General features: G+C 51.2%; 1 protein-coding gene across 8 annotated transcripts in view; it reads left to right on the top strand.

Moving 5' to 3' along the window:
• Nucleotides 1-16,232, top strand: part of USP31 (ubiquitin specific peptidase 31) — a 29,133-nt gene extending 12,901 nt beyond the window's left edge. Inside the window, exons 5-18 of one of the 8 annotated variants that reach the window (XR_008433791.1) lie at nucleotides 788-923; nucleotides 1,443-1,587; nucleotides 2,352-2,535; nucleotides 3,034-3,145; nucleotides 3,351-3,445; nucleotides 3,980-4,057; nucleotides 4,248-4,377; nucleotides 5,650-5,769; nucleotides 5,926-6,151; nucleotides 6,525-6,683; nucleotides 7,357-7,509; nucleotides 7,996-10,055; nucleotides 15,701-15,768; nucleotides 16,223-16,232. Coding sequence is in view for 4 of the 8 variants with exons in the window: in XM_053957947.1 (XP_053813922.1) it covers nucleotides 788-923; nucleotides 1,443-1,587; nucleotides 2,352-2,535; nucleotides 3,034-3,145; nucleotides 3,351-3,445; nucleotides 3,980-4,057; nucleotides 4,248-4,377; nucleotides 5,650-5,769; nucleotides 5,926-6,151; nucleotides 6,525-6,683; nucleotides 7,357-7,509; nucleotides 7,996-9,536 (3,079 nt within the window). In the remaining 4 variants the exon portion in view is untranslated. Of the gene's footprint in view, nucleotides 1-787; nucleotides 924-1,442; nucleotides 1,588-2,351; nucleotides 2,536-3,033; nucleotides 3,146-3,350; nucleotides 3,446-3,979; nucleotides 4,058-4,247; nucleotides 4,378-5,649; nucleotides 5,770-5,925; nucleotides 6,152-6,524; nucleotides 6,684-7,356; nucleotides 7,510-7,995; nucleotides 15,482-15,700; nucleotides 15,770-16,222 lie in introns of those variants that run through there. The other 7 variants (XR_008433792.1, XR_008433789.1, XR_008433790.1 and 4 more) reach the window with 7 other exon arrangements.
• The last annotated feature ends 904 nt before the right edge of the window (nucleotides 16,233-17,136 follow it).

Here is a 17,136-nt window from a genome sequence, read left to right on the forward strand (position 1 = left end):
AACAGCCTCACTGATCAGTCCAATTTCAAAAATTGAATTTAAAAATCTTTCCTGCAAAATATTTTGCTTTTTTTTTGAAAGCTGATGCAAATAAAGAAAAAACTTCGGGGGAGGAAAAAAATCCAGATAAAATATTCAAAGTGAAGATAGAGGTGCACAGCAAAACTACCTGAGGTATAAACAAACTCCTTCATCTGGTGTTTGCATCCAGAAAATTTGTGTAGGTTCCAGAAGCAATGTAACAGTGTGATGATAGGGCAGATTAAACATTCCTGTCACATTTGCTCTGGAAATCCCTGCTTCACCACTGGGTGGAGGCTGAGTGGGCTGTCCAGGGAAGGTGTCCCCTCCCTCTTCTCTCCCCAGTAGTGCTGCTGGCTGCTGTTGGAGGCAGGATTGAGGGCTGAGAGGCAGCCTGTTCCCAGTAGCAGCTCTCCAAGTACTGTCTTATACTGACTGTCCCAAGCTTCCTCTCTGGATCCCTGCTGGAAAACTGGTTGCCTTCCTTCTCATAGACAGCTTTGGTTTTAACTCTGTGGGCCTTTTTTGAGATGTTCTGCTTGTGGGAGCAAGTAACACCAGGCCATAGAGTAGGAAAGGAGTGTGTAAATCAAACACCCTTGTCTGGCTGCAGCTGAGTGCAACTCTGGTGTGAGGTGGATCCGAACAGTCAGGAGGGCCCTGTACCTGGTGGGCAGCCTGGATGTGCCCAGGTTGGGCTGAGGCTGCTCAGGCAGTGCCCAGAGCTGCTCAGCCCAGCCTAGCAGTGCTCCCATGCCCTCCACAGGCCACTCTACGTCACCGTGGTGTACCAGGGCAAGTGCTCGCACTGCATGCGCATCGGGGTGGCCGTGCCCATCTCCGGAACAGTGGCCAGGCTGCGGGAGGCTGTCTCCTCAGAAACCAAGATACCCACGGAGCAGGTAATGGGCTGGGCTGCCCACCTGTGTGCCCTCCCTGCCCTGCGAGGGAGAGGGGAGGCTTTTGTCCCTTGTTTGATATATAGGAATCGAAATTTGCTGCCCATGGATGAACAGGGAAACACGGTAGTGCTGGAAATCTGGATCATGCTTTTCCCTGTGCTTTGGCTGTTTGAATCCTAGTGATGTTGGAATAGCTCTCAGTGCAGTGTGCAGACCTGCCTGACCCCATGGTGATCTCTGCATGCTGGCAGTGAGGCAACCACTGGGCACCTACAGCGAATTCCTCTGTAGGAAGAGCTTCAGGAAAGCTGTTGAATTCCACCAAAACCTCTCCATGTGTAGCTTTCACCCCTGCTTCTCGTTTATGGGTATCCTTCTCCCTGTTCCTTGCTCCTGGCTGATGACAGGATGTCTTAAGGAGTGCCATCCCTTAGCAGGAAAATCCCAGCTGAGAGATGGGGCACTGAGCTGAAAGCACGGGTGGTTTGATGGGTTCTGGTTTGCTCATGGTGCCTGCAGATCGTGCTGACAGAGATGTACTACGATGGGTTCCATCGCTCCTTCTGCGACACCGACGACTTGGACACCATCCACGAGAGCGACTGCATTTTTGCCTTTGAGACCCCAGAGATCTTCAGGCCTGAGGGCATCCTCAGTCAGAGAGGTGAGTCAATAACTCTTACTGCCCACCTCGGGTGACTAGTGAGGTAGGTTTGTGTGGGAAAAGAATGAGTGCCACAAGCTGTTGATGTTCTGGTGTATTGATTTCAGCTCTGACTTTGTCCAGGCTCATTCTGGAAGATTTAATAGTGTTGTCAGCTGGGAGGTTATCAGGCACTGTTGTACACTCCTTTCTGCCTCTTCTCGGGGCTGATGCTGCAGGCCAGGCTGGTTTAATGTGAAATTTCTTGTCAGGCTTAATTTAAAGGCCTGCTAGGGACCAGATGAAGCCACTGAAATTGTGTTACTTAAAATCAGGTTGCTAGTGATGAATAAACAGTCTCAGGAATGAACAAACACTTTCTCTTTCCAAGCTCAAGCTCCTCGGCCTCTGTATGTCCCCTCAGTGAAAGGTAATCATGGTATCCTAGGCAGATGGAATGTAATCAAAGGCAAATTTTATTATTGAAAGTAACAAGTTGGGTTCTTGGCACTTTAGTTTTTCTTGCGGGCAGTAAAAGCTGAGAGTGCTTGTACAACCTGCTGTGAAAAATCAGATGAGGAGCACTTGCATGTAATGTCCTTCTCTAAAGAAACAGTCACTGTGAAATGTAGTTGCTCTTTGAAGCCTTTGTCCAAGTGATGAAAATGCTCCTGATTCCATACTGACCTGCTCCTCTGTAGCCCAAGGAGGGCTTCCTGGGGGGGGCATCAGGGCACTAAAGGCAGATGACATAATGAAATGTTTCCTTTCTCCTAATTTTTCAGGAATACATGTGAACAATAACCTGAATAACTTGAAATGTGGCACTGAGCACTCCCGAACAAAAGCTTACTCTCAAGGAATGGTGAAGTCTGGAAAACTGGAACAGTCCTGTCCTAAACTAGCAGCAAATGACAAGATTGTCTTGCTGGTGTGTAACAGAGCGTGCACTGGACAGCAGAGCAAAAGGTGACTGGCAGCAGCATGGTTGGAGTTACTCTTCTGGCTGCTTCCTAAACTGCCCTGGATTTTACTTTCCTGTAGTACAGGCTCCAGGTGAAGGAGCAGCAGCTTGCATCCCTAGCTCACATCAGGTGCTAAAGAACACGTTGATGAAAAAGCATTAATGGGTGCAGCAAAATATTTCCAATTTTGGTGAACTTCAAGTATTGCATTACTCTAAATGAAGCAAATGAGAGGATACAACACCTTTGTCTGGTTTGAGAGCAGCATGTTTGACCAGACCATGTTATGGGTGGGAATTTTTAATTGGAGTGAAAATGGGGGGAGGGAGAGAAGTGAGAAGCAACCATGGCAAAGGCATTTGTATCAACTGGGGCCTGAGAACTGCCTCAGTCTCTGAAGCTTCACAAAACTTCACATAAAGTTCTCCCATGTAGTTTGGGGTTCTGATTGCTGAACAGGATAATCTTTTAATTGTTCCTCAAATGCTTCTCCTTCCCATAGGTTTGGCTTGCCCTTTGTGTTGCACTTGGAAAAAACAATTGCTTGGGATATTCTGCAGAAGGAAATACTGGAGAAGATGCAGTATTTCCTGCGGCCTGCAGCCTGCTTGCAGGTGAGACAGATGTGAGCTGTTGGATGCACAGGTTCCATTGCTGTACCTCAGCCCTCTGTCAGCTCATTGGCACAGGCATATTTGAGACCTTGTACGTTTGCTTTGTCATGTCAAACGTGTTCTAGGGTAAAGTCCTTGCCAGCCAGTGGCACGTGGGCGGGTTGGGTTGGAGCCACTGAGGTGGTCTCTGTTCTCTCTGTTGCAGGTTTGCCCATTCAGCTTGCGAGTGGTCAGCGTTGTGGGCATAACATACTTGCTACCTCAGGAGGAGCGACCCCTCTGCCACCCAACAGTGGAAAGGTGAGCTGGCCCTCGGGTGCTGGGTGCTTCCCAGGGGTGGAGAGAGGTGTGTTTAGCTGGGAGCTTGGTGTTTACCATGCAGAAATGAACAGTCCTGGTGCGGATGTGTGGAATGCACTGCAGAGGCCTGAGGAGCAGGAAAATGAGGGAGCATCCTTAGGAAGCTGTGTGAGAATACCTCGGTTGTGTGTCATGCCATCTGGAGTCTGTCCTCTCTGGAAATGGAGAACAGAATGAAAATATTATTCTCACTATTTTAATTTTTTTTCTTGTGTCTGTTGTTCTTTGAAATGTTGGTAAATGCCTGTCCTGTAACAAGTGTATGTTGCCTGACAGAAATGCATACTTGGGTGAAGGCATTTAGCAGCTTTGCCAAGTGTTTTGCTGTGTGAATTCCTTTTACTCCTTTGCAAACCTCAGCTGTGGGAGTGAAGGAAGGGTGAAGGGCTTGTGGAGTGAAATTACATGCATGTAAAAGGTGATGTAGACTTTGGATTGAAAGATGATCTGACTTATTTCTGCTCCTCCCTGCAGGGCATTGAAGTCATGCGGACAGGGGGGAACTGCTCATGTGAAATTAGTGGTAGAATGGGACAAAGAAACTAAAGATTAGTAAGTATGAAGTAAAAAACCTTAAACTGTGTTCACCTCACAATTGCTGCTTGCAGCAAGCTTGTGTGAACTGTGCATCCTTCAGCAAACATGAGACCACTCAAACTCCACCTGTGCCCAGCCCCTGTCTGCAGGGACAGCCTGGGGAGCAAGGGGATGTGCTGGTAAATGTGGTGTCTCCCTAATGCAGCTTGTTTGTGAATACAGAAGAGGAATATATTCCAGACTCTGAAAGCGTCCGCCAGCAGAGAGAGCTTCATCATCAACCTCAGATCTGCACTTTATCTCAGTGTTTCCAACTGTACACCAAAGAGGAACAGGTAGATACAGACTGTGTACTCTGGCTTGTTCACATGCTGCAGGAACTCCCTCACTCCAGGCAGCTCTTTTCTGCAAACACTGATTCCTTGTGACAGGAGAATAGATTTGTAACACAAGATTATCTGTGCTGCTAATGGAGCTCCTCTGCAGCGAGAAGGTTGTGGGAGGCCCTGCTGCTGGGTTCTTTGCTGCCCAAACGTTGATGCAAGAACTTGGTCCTCTCTTTGGCAATTTCCTTCTGTGAAATATTGTAAATATGATAAAGGGTTAGGAAAGTGTGGCTTCGTGAGCGTGTCCTGGAGCAATTGTGTGTTCCCAAGCTTGAGCAGGGCTGGGGTGGGTGCAGGCAGGCACCACTGAGTGGGACCCCCTCGAACAGCAGCACAGTGACCACTGAGCTCAGTTCTGCTGCCCTGCTCTGGCTCTGGCTCTGGCTCTGCTCGCTGTGTGAGCCTGACGAGACAGGAGTGGTGGCGTGCCCCAGGCAGGCTGGAGAGGACTCTCACCTGGCCCTTGCCTGGCACATGGAAGCCATCTGAATTCCTTCGGTAGTCTCTAATCTGCTGTACAAAGGGCTCGTCTGGAGGTAGTCTTTGGACCCAGGACTGAGCTGTAATAATTTGGGAGCCTCTCTTGTTAGTTCTTTCACGGGTGGGGGAGGAGTTGTTTGACAGCTTAAATCTCTGAGGCTGCTGAGTTCTCTGAGCACTGGGCTGTGGAGGGAGGCTTGGGGGACAGGGAGAATCTGCAGTGTGTAACTCTGTGCTGTTGGGACTACAGAGGAAGAAGAGGTTTCCCAGAGGGCAGTGAAGTATCAGAGGAACATCCAAAGTACACCTTTCTTCTTTCTGTTCTGATTTTTTTCTGCTTTTTTATCCCTGCTTTTTTTTTACTGCTGGTTTTCTTGTGAGAATACTTTTCAGGCTGCCAAGTCTGCCTGTTTTTTGCCTTGTTTTTTCCTTTTCCTTCTTCTCCACTTCCAAGGCACTGGCTTTTATAAGGTGCAAGAAGGTCCTCTGCACAGCAGCACTGGCTGAATTCTGCCTTGCAGCAGGAAGTGCCTCCTGAGTGAGGCACACATATCTCTGCTTGTCACTTTGAAAAGCATCATTGGGAACCCTGCATCTCCAGTGAGCTTGATAAATGCTGGAGGGAGATGAGGCAGAGGGGTCAGTGTCTGCACTGGGCTTGGGGCAGCAGAGGAACAGCGGTGTGATGCAAGCTGCTTTGGAATTTGAAAACCAATACCCCCTCCTGCCTATTCCTTGTAGCTTGCCCCCGATGATGCGTGGCGATGCCCACACTGTAAGCAGCTGCAGCAGGGTAGCATCACACTGAGCCTCTGGACCTTACCTGATGTTCTCATCATACATCTCAAAAGGTTTAGGCAGGTAAGGATGCCTGTAGTGTTGCTGGAGGATTGCTGAGTGATGTGAGTAGCCTCCCCTCTTTAGAAGCAGCCATTCTGCCCTATGTGTCCCTCACCTGGGGTTTTCCCAGGCATGGTGGCCTTGGCCTCTGCAGCTCATGCTCTTCTCTGTACACAGGAAGGAGACCGAAGGATGAAACTTCAGAACATGGTTAAATTTCCCTTGAGTGGCTTGGACATGACTCCTCACGTTGTGAAGCGCAGCCAGAGCAGCTGGAGCTTGCCATCGCACTGGTCACCTTGGAGGAAACCTTATGGCCTCGGCAGAGATCCTGAGGACTACATCTATGACCTGTATGCTGTCTGCAACCACCATGGCACCATGCAAGGCGGACATTATACAGGCAAGTGTCCTGCTGTGCTGTCTGTGGTGGAGCCTTTCACAGAGAAACTGGTTATATTTCTGTATGGAGTCAGACAGGGAGTCACTGATGGAAGCAGTGACACAAGTTACAAAAGCTGAAGTGAATAGAGCCACCCCAAATTATCTGTTCTGAGCAGTAATGGTGACAAAGAAAGTCCTGAAATGTAAGCTGTTTATGTTCTGGCAGCCTCAGGCTTCCATCTTGCCAGTCAGACTGGAAGGTGATGCAAGAATACATCTGTTCCTTGCATTGTCCGAGTCCATCATAGCAGATAACCTTATGTTAAATGTCATACAGCAAACCTGAGAGCAGTAGGAGTGAGAGAGTCTTACAGTAATGCATTATTCCTTAGCATATTGCAAGAATTCTGTTGATGGCCAGTGGTACTGCTTCGATGACAGTGAAGTTCAGCAACTTTCTGAAAGTGAAGTCTGCAAGCAGACCGCTTATATCTTGTTCTACCAGCGACGCACAGCGATCCCCTCGTGGTCTGCCAACAGCTCGGTGGCAGGTAAGCCCTGCTGGCCCTGTCCAGGGTGGCTCTAAGTTGTCTTTCATGGGTAGTTTGTCCTTCTAGAGAATTTTCGAATTTTCCACCCAGCTCTGCTTAAACCCCCACTTTTGTGTCCCAGAACTCAGCAAGGCTTGTCTGAGTCTGTGTGTCAGAGGCCATGGGAACTTTCCAGCTCTTCTGCTGAGGCAGTTCTGGCGGGGAGACTGCGGAGATGGGGAAGCCCCTGTGCCCCCACAGGTGACTGCTCAGAGCTGCCCTTGGCAGGACATCAAATCGTGACTCGCTCCTTCCCTGTGGCAGCACTCTCAGTCCCAAGGAGGCACCCGTAGTGCATGTGTTGGTGGAATCCGGGGTGAGCTGTAGGGAGGTGCAGGCTTCATGACCTGCCCCTGGAAAAAAAGAGATTTTTGTGGCGTTGGGGTGGCAGGTGAAATGCCGCCAGTGCCTGCATGCTGGTACTCACAGCACGCTGGGACAAGCACAGTTCTGTCTCCTCGTTCTGAAAAAATACTCCATAAGAGTCAAGCCCCATTCCCGTGGCAGTGTCTGGATGCTGGGGCCACGGGGGCCAGCTCGGGGCTCAGGTGTGAGCCAGAGCAGTGCAGTAGCACTGGCTGCCGGGCTGGCGGGGCCGTGCGTGCGCGGCTGACGCGTGCGTGGGTCCCTGCAGGCTCCACCAGCTCGTCGCTGTGCGAGCACTGGGTCAGCCGGCTCCCGGGCAGCAAGCAGCCCAGCGTCGCCTCGGCCGCCTCCTCGCGCCGCACCTCGCTCGCCTCGCTCTCGGAGTCCGTGGAGCTGACCGGGGAGCGCAGTGAAGATGATGGTGTGTATCGCTCTTGGGGGCACGCTGGGCCGCTTGTCCTTCTGCTGCAAGATCCTTACTAAAGCAGCTGCAAAATCTGTGGTTGCAAGGGACGGTTACTCCAGCAGCTGAGAGAGGCTCGGTGGGAGCATGGGTGGGCTTCTGTCGTTTAATACAGAATCATAATCCTAGCCGGTGATCTTGCCAGTTTCAAGGACTTTTGAGATGCAAACTTTGTGTTTGATCTGCTGCTCAGGGACGAGAGAAGAATCTGGGTTATCAGTTAGAGGCTTCAGAGAGCTACTCCTGGGTGACCCCTAGCAAATAGCAGTTGTTGGATTCCTCATTCAGCTTTTGTGCAAGAAGCTGTGCCTGCAGCCTGCATGGAGAGACACGTAGTGTGGTGTGGGTGAGCTGCTTGGCTCTCGTGGGGAAATGTGGCTGGGTGGGGTAAACCAGCTGCAGCCTTGGCTTTCCCACTGAGACTGTCACTTGCTTTCTGTGCAGGAGGATTTTCAACTCGACCATTTGTAAGGAGTGTCCAGCGTCAGAGCTTGTCATCCAGATCCTCTGTCACCAGCCCACTGGCAGTGAGTGAAAATGGTGTCAGGCCCTCGTGGTCACTCTCTGCAAAACTGCAGTTCCGCTCCAACTCCCCATCACGCTTCTCTGGAGATTCCCCAGTACATACCTCTGCTTCCACTCTGGAGAAGATTGGGGAAGCTGCTGATGATAAAGTTTCCACCTCGTGCTTTGGCAGCCTGAGGAATCTCTCTAGCAGCTACTTGGAGCCCTGTGACAGCAGTCGGCGAGAGCACAGGACAGCTCGCAGAGCCCCTCTGGCTGTCATGGAAGGGGCGTTCAGGGAAGAGTCTGTTGTAAGGACATCTAGCTCAGACCTTTCAGATGGGTATGGTAAAAGCTCTGTGCAGCCAGACAGGAATCACCCTGCTCTGGACCCTTTTGATAACAACAATCAAATCGCCTTTGTTGACCAGAGTGATTCTGTGGACAGCTCCCCAGTGAAGGAGGTGAAAGCCCCAGCTGGGACAGGGCTGGCTGCAGAGAAGGCACATGACACCCCTAAGAAGGGTCACAGCTCCAAAGGAGCTTCTGAGCCAGACAAAAGTTTGAGGAAGGGAAGGACAGTCTTAGCTACCCAAGAGACCAAAGTCTCTCACTCTTCTCCTCCACTGAAGAGTTCTCAGAAGGCTTCTCGATCTAGAAGTAAGACAGACTCCTCTAGGGTCAGCGGGCGACACGGGTCTCCTGCTCCCACACAGGCTAGGAAGGACCACAGCACAAAGCCCCTGGAGGCATCTGTGCCTTCAGCTCCACAGAAGCAGAAGTCAGGTTCTTCTCCATCCTCCACGGCTGCCAAGAAAACCCCATCAGGCTCATTGACTAAGGGCTCTTCCTCTGGGAAGAGCCGGACTTCCGACCGCAGCCTCAGCAGGGAGGGCTCCAAGGTCAGCCTGGGGTCGGATAAGACGAGCGTTACCAGCAGCTCCAGAACGAGCTCCCCGCGGATCAGCCACTCCAGGAGCGACAGCAGGGCAGTGGACAGCAAGCACGTGCGCAGTTCCTCCATGGCCAACCTGCGCTCCCCAAACGCTGGGGCGCGTTCTGGGCTGAAGAGGGACAGCAAGTCAGAAGAGAAGGGTTTGTCTTTCTTTAAATCAGCCTTAAGGCAGAAGGAGACACGGAGGTCGGCAGACCTGGGGAAGACAACAATGCTTTCAAAAAAGACAGGGAGTGTTGGTTCCAAGTCAGGCAGTAAAAATGTGCTGGAGGACAAACCAGAGAAAGGTGGTGTCCCACCAGCCTCTCAAACCAATGCCAACATTACTACAAAAGAAAAACTTGTCTCAAAAGATGCCACATCTAACAAACATTCTCTGCTATCCAGTCGCAAGTCCAAGTCTTCCCAGCTAGATCCCGGAGTCCAGTCTCCTCCTTCCAGTGGCAAGCAGTCTGCTGACAAGCCGCTGAAAAAATTACCTTCCAGCATGCAGGTGTCTGTACGGCCTTCTCTGGAACCTCAGTGAAATGCTGCAATCCAGGTGTCTTTTCTTCTGCTGAGAAGCTAATTTATTCTGAGCTCTTGTTTTTTGTTCATGTGCCTAATGTATGTTTTGAGGAGAAGTTAACTGCAAGTTGTTAAAGCGCCTTTGATTCTGCCATCAAACCAAATAGCCACAGGCAGCCAGCAGTGGTGCAAGTAGCCTAGCTGGAGTCATTGTTGAACATGAATGCAGCTGTCCCATAGCACTTGTACAGGAGTCTCTGTCGAAAGTGCAACAACTTTCTTCAGATTTGAGGGTTGGGGCCTGACCCCCAGTTGTACTGACACTGGTGTGCTTTGTTGAGCTGTGAACTGATTTCCTTTGGTCTTGTTCTGAGTGGGCTGTGTCCTCACTGGTGTATGGCCTTGTTCTGAGCTGTGGAGGATGCGAAGGAACCTGGAGAGACTGTCGCTTCTTTCTGCTCTCAACTCTCTGTCCCTGCTCCCCTCCATTTCCAAGCTTTCTAAAGGGCAATATTTCAACACTAATGTTGTTTCTCAGGTATATACTCAGCCAGTATAGGAGGGACTAGCATTAGTGACGGACAGAAAGGTACCTGTGTGTCTCTGTGCACGTCTGTGTAATAGATTTCATTTTTGCATTCCAACAGCAGGAAGTTTGAAATGTAACCTGCAGTTTTTGTTGCTGTGTCTGTGAAGAGTTTTGCTTTGTCCATACCTAAGGCAACCTCTAGCCTGTCCTGTTTCACTACTTTCTTTTGAAATGCTCTACTAAACAACAGAAGAAATCCCTGGGCAGCAGCTGCTGGCCAGCTTGTCCTGTGGAAGCAGTGCCATGGGAGAGTTATGTCCACACACCTGGATGGCCATGATGCTGTCAGGATGCCTCTGTTCAAACTCCTGGGAAGCATTTCCTAATGTGCTCAGGCCCTTATCACAGTGGTGTAATTAAGCCTCCATTATCTCTAGGGGTGATGTTTAGGTCAAGTGTCATCCTGCCTTCTCTGAGCATGCTTTGGCAGGCCCCTTTGTGTGGGTTGGAGGGGCAGTTTTCCTGTTCCCCAGAGTGCTGTACATTCTTCCCTCTGGCATGCTCGTCCCCTCCCCATGGGTCTGGCTGCCACATGTCCCTCAGAGGAAGGTTCCCCTTCTTGTTTGGACGACAGCCTCCATCAGGGTCAAAACACTACATCTACTGATGTCTTTGTTTACATGCCCTTCTTACAGGGGAGATTCCTCAAGTTCTGTAAGGTTCCTCTTAAGGTGGATTTCTTAAGTCCTTTTTACATATATGTGGTGTAATCCTTTTTTTTAAATTCCATGGGTTTTTATTGATGTGCTGCATATCCTTTACTTCCACAGCCTGTCGTGTAGGTTTGACAAGCTGGGCAATGTGCTGGGCACGCTCTTTGCTGAGTGAGGTCTGTGCCTGTCCAGTGGCAGAGCTTTTCTGGGCATAGCCTGGGCCCAGGGACATGTGTGCTCTGTCCCATCAGCATAACAAACTGGCCTCTGCCACCTCCCTTGCTGAGGTCCTGCTTGCCCTGCAGGCAGCCTTGCCCCCAGGGCACCTTGCTGCTCTGTGATCAGTTTTCTGCTCACCACACACCTGCAGCAAGCTTGGGAGGGAAGGGCTGGGGGTAGCTGGCTCCTCGTGTGTGTGGGGCTGAGCTGGGAGTGCCATCGAGCTGGGGTCAGTGTGTGGGGATGAGCCCACCTGCCATGGAACCCTTGCAGTGTCCTGCTGATGTCCTGCTGCATCCCCGTGACGTGCTCCAGCAGTGCCCACAGCCTGCAGGTGTAATGCCCTGACTGTTCCAACCCAAACATGTCCCCTCAATGCATTCCTTCGCCCAGGCATTGTTTCAGCCTCATTTATTGCAGCAACAAGAAGCAAAGATTGCATTGCTTGCTTCTGAAATGTATGACTTGGATTAGTCTTGGATTATTTTCTGTTATATCCAGCAGAGCAGATAAGACTTGCTTCACATTGCAGTACTTAAATTACTCCCTGAAATGTTGATGTTGAAGTATTTGTTTAAGGTTTTATCTGTATTAAGGTCTTACACTGTCTTGGCTCTTCTCTTGTAACAACTCTTCTAGCAAGAATGTAATTCCGGTGGCTTACACTGACTCGGTTTGGGATCTTTTAATAGACAGAACTACTTTCTGTGCATTTTGCCATGGACATTTGTGAAAGGTTATTTTTATCAAATGACATTTTTTTTCCATGTCATCATTCACTGAAGGAGTTTAAACTGGAAGCTGGTGTGTGGGTTTTGGGGTGGTTTTGCTCCTGTGCTGCATGCCTGGCTGAAGGGAATTTGAAGCCGTGTCCAAACCCATGTATTAGCTGAACACCAGTTCAGTGTTTGTATCTGTAGCAAGACAATGGTCCTTGGAGGTCTCATTTGGGTAGAAGGGAGATGGAGGTCCTTTTATTCCAGCAGCTGATAAAAGTAACTGAACCTCTGCAATCCCATGAGATGCCAATCTCACTCTCTTGCTGCACATTCTCCATAATTCCTGACGCTAATTGCTGCCAGCCCCAGCACTATCTCCTCTCTTTATGCAGCCAAACTGGATTTCTCTGTCCCTCTGGAGCAGCAGCTCTGTGCACAGGCTCCTTGCTCTGCAGAGGAGAGTCAGTAGGCAGGAGGGGCTGCACTGACAGTGCCCTCGTCTCTGAGCGGGTGGGGTGCTGCTCCTCTCTGGTGGGTTTTCTGCTCAGGAGGACTTGGCTTGGGGTGAACTCAGGCAAAGTGGTTTGACTTACCAGGGTGCACCAGAGTTCGTGTGGGACATAGGACACACGCCAGGCAAAAGGTGGAAGCGTGTGCCTGAGCCTGTGGGGAGTGTGGTCCCTGCTCCGTGCCTGTACCAGGGCCCTTGGGAACAGCCACTCCTGCCACTCCACACCTCTGCTGTTGGTCTCACACATCTCCAGTAGTAAATGAGCTTCCTTGCACAGGAGAGGGCTGAAGGGTGTGGGTGTGGGAAACACCGTTCACTGGGAGTGTTAATCAAAGCCTTGTTGCTGTTACAGTCATGACTCCATCAATGAAGTAGGATAAATGTTTCTGAAATGGAACGTAGGTTATTACAGGCCCTGCTTAAAGGGATCTGGGGAAAAATCATCAGTCTTCTCTCCTTGCTTTAAAGCAGACTTCTCTCTTGTCCCTTTCATGTGTAGGAGCTCCTGTCCATGGTATTGTGTTGTCCAGCTGCCAGGATGTGGCATGGTACCAGGGAACACTCAAGAGAGGGATCTGCCAAGTCCTAGATGCCAATACCACCGTGGCTTTGCATATGGATCCTTCAAGCAGCAATGGCTTGAGGCTATTCTGGAGCAGCTGCATGTACATGGTCATGTCTTAAAGTTCCTGTTGGCCATCAGAAGCACTCATGGCTGTGGGGGAGGTGGGCTCTGCCATCTCCCAGAGGCTGCTGCTGCCCAGGGTGGTGCACCTCCCCTGGGTGGTGGCATGTAGGGCCTGGAAGTCCCACGGGCATCTGAGTGTGGTGGGAACAGCTGCTGCCAGCTCTGTCCTGCCCAGCCTGTCTGGGGACAGCCGGGCCTGGGGCCTTCCTGCCAAGGCCTTGGAAGCAAAGGTATGCCTCACGGTGATGGGAAATTCCCTGGAAGGGGGAGGCCCAGCAGAGTCCCTGCTCCCAGACAGGTGAGCTCCAAGGCAGAGCAGGCATTCAGGCACTGTGTTTCCAGTCAGCTTTGGGTTGGAGTCGCCTGCGCCAGCGTGTGACTTGCATTTCACCCCACGTCCCTAGTCTGCCACTTGCTCCTGCTCCTGGAATTGGCCCTCTGGGCGCAGGAGAGCAGCGCCTTCATTCCAGTGCTCAATTCCTACAGGAGTCACCTAGAGACTTTTTTTTACCCTTTTTGGGCTGTGTCTTTTGGACAGTGTTTAGTAGTATTCAAGTTATAAGCACATTTTCAATGACGTGTATTGAAGAGGCACCTTTTATTTGTATTAATCACATTTGATAGACAATTTGGTGCCTGCAGTTCTCTGTAACTTGTGTCTCACTTTGGGTGTGTAAATTGTTAACCCTTTCACACTTATCGAATATGGATTAATAAAAACAAGATGCTTAGGATAGAAAGCTAGCAGCTTAATTGCACTTCTCCCACTGCAAGTGCCCTCATCCGCCGTCACTGCAGGGGTTTTGCTTTCTGAAGCTGAAATTGAGCATGCCCACCCATTTTCCTCGGTGCGAGGCAGCTTGCATGGCCGTGCTGTCCCCGATGCATGTCCCTACTAACTATGCAAGCCTCCAGCCCAGCCGTGGCTCCGGAGCAGCGCTTGGAGTCTGAGCTGTGCCTCAGGGTGCAGCTGCTGCTGGCACGCAGGAGCATGTCCCTGGGTTCCTGCTTCCTTTGCACATCTTTGACTCTTTCCTTTGCAGGATTCTGCGTTACTGACAAGGCTGGAGCGTAACGTAAGGTTAGAGGGATTGGAGCAGGGAAATGAGAACAAACTGATTTCTGTTTTGTGTTGTTTTTCCTTTTGTTAGCAGGGCAACCTGCTCAGGGTTCTGCGTGTAGCCTGGCACCGCATGCAACCCGAGGGGCTGTGAGGAGGGGCAGGGGGGCACACAGGGCTGCTCTGAGTGTCCTTGCGAGGGGAGCGGCTCCCTGCTGGCCTCCTGCTGCCCACGCTGCTCTTGGGGCTTTGCCTGCCTTTCTGGGGGAGCCCCTGGGCTGCCTGCCCGTGCCCCAGAACGCTGTGGTGCTGGGGTTTGGGCCGAGTCCTGTTGGACAGCAGGACCCCGGGGCAGCCGTGCGTGCTGCGTGGCCAGGGCAGCTGGCCTGGGCTTCGTGCAGGTCCCAGGACTCCTCTGCTTCTTGGCCCTGCAGCTTTGGTACCCTCCCCTGGGTCAGCTGGCATGGAGAGGGTGTGGAAACAACATTCCAAATAATTTCACTGTTGGGTGTTGTTATTTTTTTTTTTTTTAATTTTAGTTTGGTTTGGATTTTTTTATATCTTTGTTATTTGCCTACTAATCCAAAAGAATTTGGCAGTATCTAATGATACCTGTGGAGGGAACTGAAATTTAGTTTTAATCTGTGGTGAGATGAAAGTCCTACATGGTTTTCTCAACAAAAGCATCATAAAGCAGTTACTGTTAAGAGCTTTATTTTGTGAAAGAAAAGCACCTGAAGGCTCGTACAATGTCTGTATTAGATCTAAAGGCTTAGGGACTCTATTTTTTAAAAGGTGATAGCACTCAATTTATCTGCAAATAGTGTTTTTTTAAAAGACACAGATTAAAACTAAGTGTAACCACCAGTCCTGGCTCACTGAGCCCTGCAGCGGCCACGCCGGCCTCAGGCTCGTGTGCCATTTGTGAGTGCAATAACCCCTTAGCAGGTGCTACGCTGCCTTGGGTAGGGTAACACAAGGGAATCCCGGCCACCAGTGGCTCCGTTCTTGTCCTGTGGCCTTCCAAGTATGAATTTGTACAGATTTGCTCACCACCTGTGCCTCACCATTGGTTAAAATTGAATTTTAAGTCCTGTTGCAAATGCAATTTCTCTTCTGGACACAATGTCAGATTTTACACTGGAATATCTACAGTTCTCAAACTGCATGTCACATCACTGTACCTGGTACAGGGACGTGGGGCTTTCCCACACCTTTGATATTCTCTGTATTTTAATGTTTTTGACCTGTACAGTAATTGGAAAGCAGGCTGTCTACTTGGGGTTGAACATTGTACCATAAATTTTAAATTATTTGAGGACAACTGCATGAGACTGTGTCAATGCCTTTTATTATTTATTTGTATGTTTTATTATTCGAGGTGTATGCACTTTTAATATGCAGAATTTATATTTTTATGTTAAAAATCATTTTCTTTCAGAAAGAAGAGTTTGAATATGAGGAATTGGAATTAAGTGCAAAAAGGGGAATATGTAATAAAATACAATAAATTTATTACTAGGCATCCTGCCTGAGTTGAGCGTTTTTCCAGGCTGCAGGCTTCAGCCTTGCCGTGTTCCTGCCCTGCCTGCTCCGGGCCCAGGGTGGGGGCACGGCCTTGGGAGCTCCTTTGGGGAAACCAAACCCAGAGGCTGGCTTGGGCACAGCCCGCGTGCTGGGGAGGGGAGGCACGGGCTCCTCCTTCCCTTCCCCTGTGTTGTTCCTGATGCTTCTCTCTCCACAGAGCAGCAGTGCAGGTGCTCGGCCACGGTCCCGGAGTGGGTGTGGGACCTGCACCAGGGCCACGTGCTGGTGAGTTTGGCGCGGGAGCCCCAGGGCAGGGGGAGGTGATCGGGTTCCTCCTTGGCTTGGAGGGCTCACCCCTGCTCAGGCGGAGGTGGGAGTGTTCCCTGTCCATCCATCCATGCCTCCTGTCGGGGCTCAGCCCCCCACATGGAGGGGCTTGTCAGCGCCAGAGCAGTCCCCTGCCACCCCCAGCCCTACCCATGCCCCCTGCCACCCACAGCAGTGAGGACAAGCTCCAGACAGGAGGGACATGTGGACCCAGGTCCTGCGCCATGTGGGGCCAGGAGACCCCCAGCCAGACCCCCACACGTCCAGGAGACCCTCAGGCCACCCCTGCCTACAACATGGCCAGAGGTATTGAGGGCCAGGGTGGCCTCAGGGGCTTCTGCCGTCACCAGACACTGGAGGCTTGAAGCTCCTCCAGCTCTGTGCTAATTAAAGACTGTTTTTCCTTTAGCAGGGCGTGCAGCGGTGGCTCCAGATGCGGAGGAGAGCGTGGAGGGGCTGCTGCTGCTGCCACCCGCCTCAGCCCAGCGAGGATGAGGATGGAGCAAGGCAGGAGGAGGACAGGCTGCCTCTCCTGGGTGCTGAATGGAAAACCTCTGTCCTTGGTGGATTGTTTGCAGTGACCCACCCTGGGCTGGGAGAGCTGCTCCAGCTGCCCCAGCTGCCCCGCTGGGCTGCCCAGTCTCAGGGCAAACGGGGCACAGGAGGCTTTGGCCACCCAGGGTCTCCTCTGGGAGGAAGGATGGAAGATGACGTGCTCCCCCCGTGCCCGCGGCCCTTTCCACTGTGGACTCAGATCCTCCTGCTCCAGCGAGCCCTCGGATCAGTGTGTCAGGGGCTGGCTTGGGCTTCACAAACTCACCTTTCAACACAATTTTTGATTCTCAAGGGTTTTTTTTTTTTTCTCTCCTCCTCTGTGCATATTTTTGCAGGAGGGGACTGTTGCACAGCTGAGCAGTGTGTGCCCCGTGCCCTGCAGTGCTCACCAAAGGGGAAGTTGTCAGTGACTCCCCCTTGTTCCCCAAATCCCAGATGGGTTGTCCTGCTCTCCCCCTGCTTGGCGGTGGTTACAGAAATGCTGATGTTGGTGTGTTTATCAACAGCTGTGCTACATCACCCCTTGCCCACACGGGTCCCGGGGCCTTGGGGGACGCCTGGCCCCTGCCAGGGAGCCTTGGTCTGTTTCCATCCATCCTGCTGGGAGTGGTGAGCTGGAGCTTGGCCCCAGTGCTGGGCCAAGGAGCTGCCCTGGTTGCTGCCCTGGCTGGTCACGCACACGAGTCCCAGCCCTACCGTGTACCAGAGGCACTGCTGCACAGCTTGTGTAGAAATGGGGATGGCAGATGTCATATTAAATCATGGGGTCAT

This window comes from Vidua chalybeata, chromosome 16 (genome assembly GCF_026979565.1).
Source record: "Vidua chalybeata isolate OUT-0048 chromosome 16, bVidCha1 merged haplotype, whole genome shotgun sequence".
Classification (NCBI taxonomy): domain Eukaryota; kingdom Metazoa; phylum Chordata; class Aves; order Passeriformes; family Viduidae; genus Vidua; species Vidua chalybeata.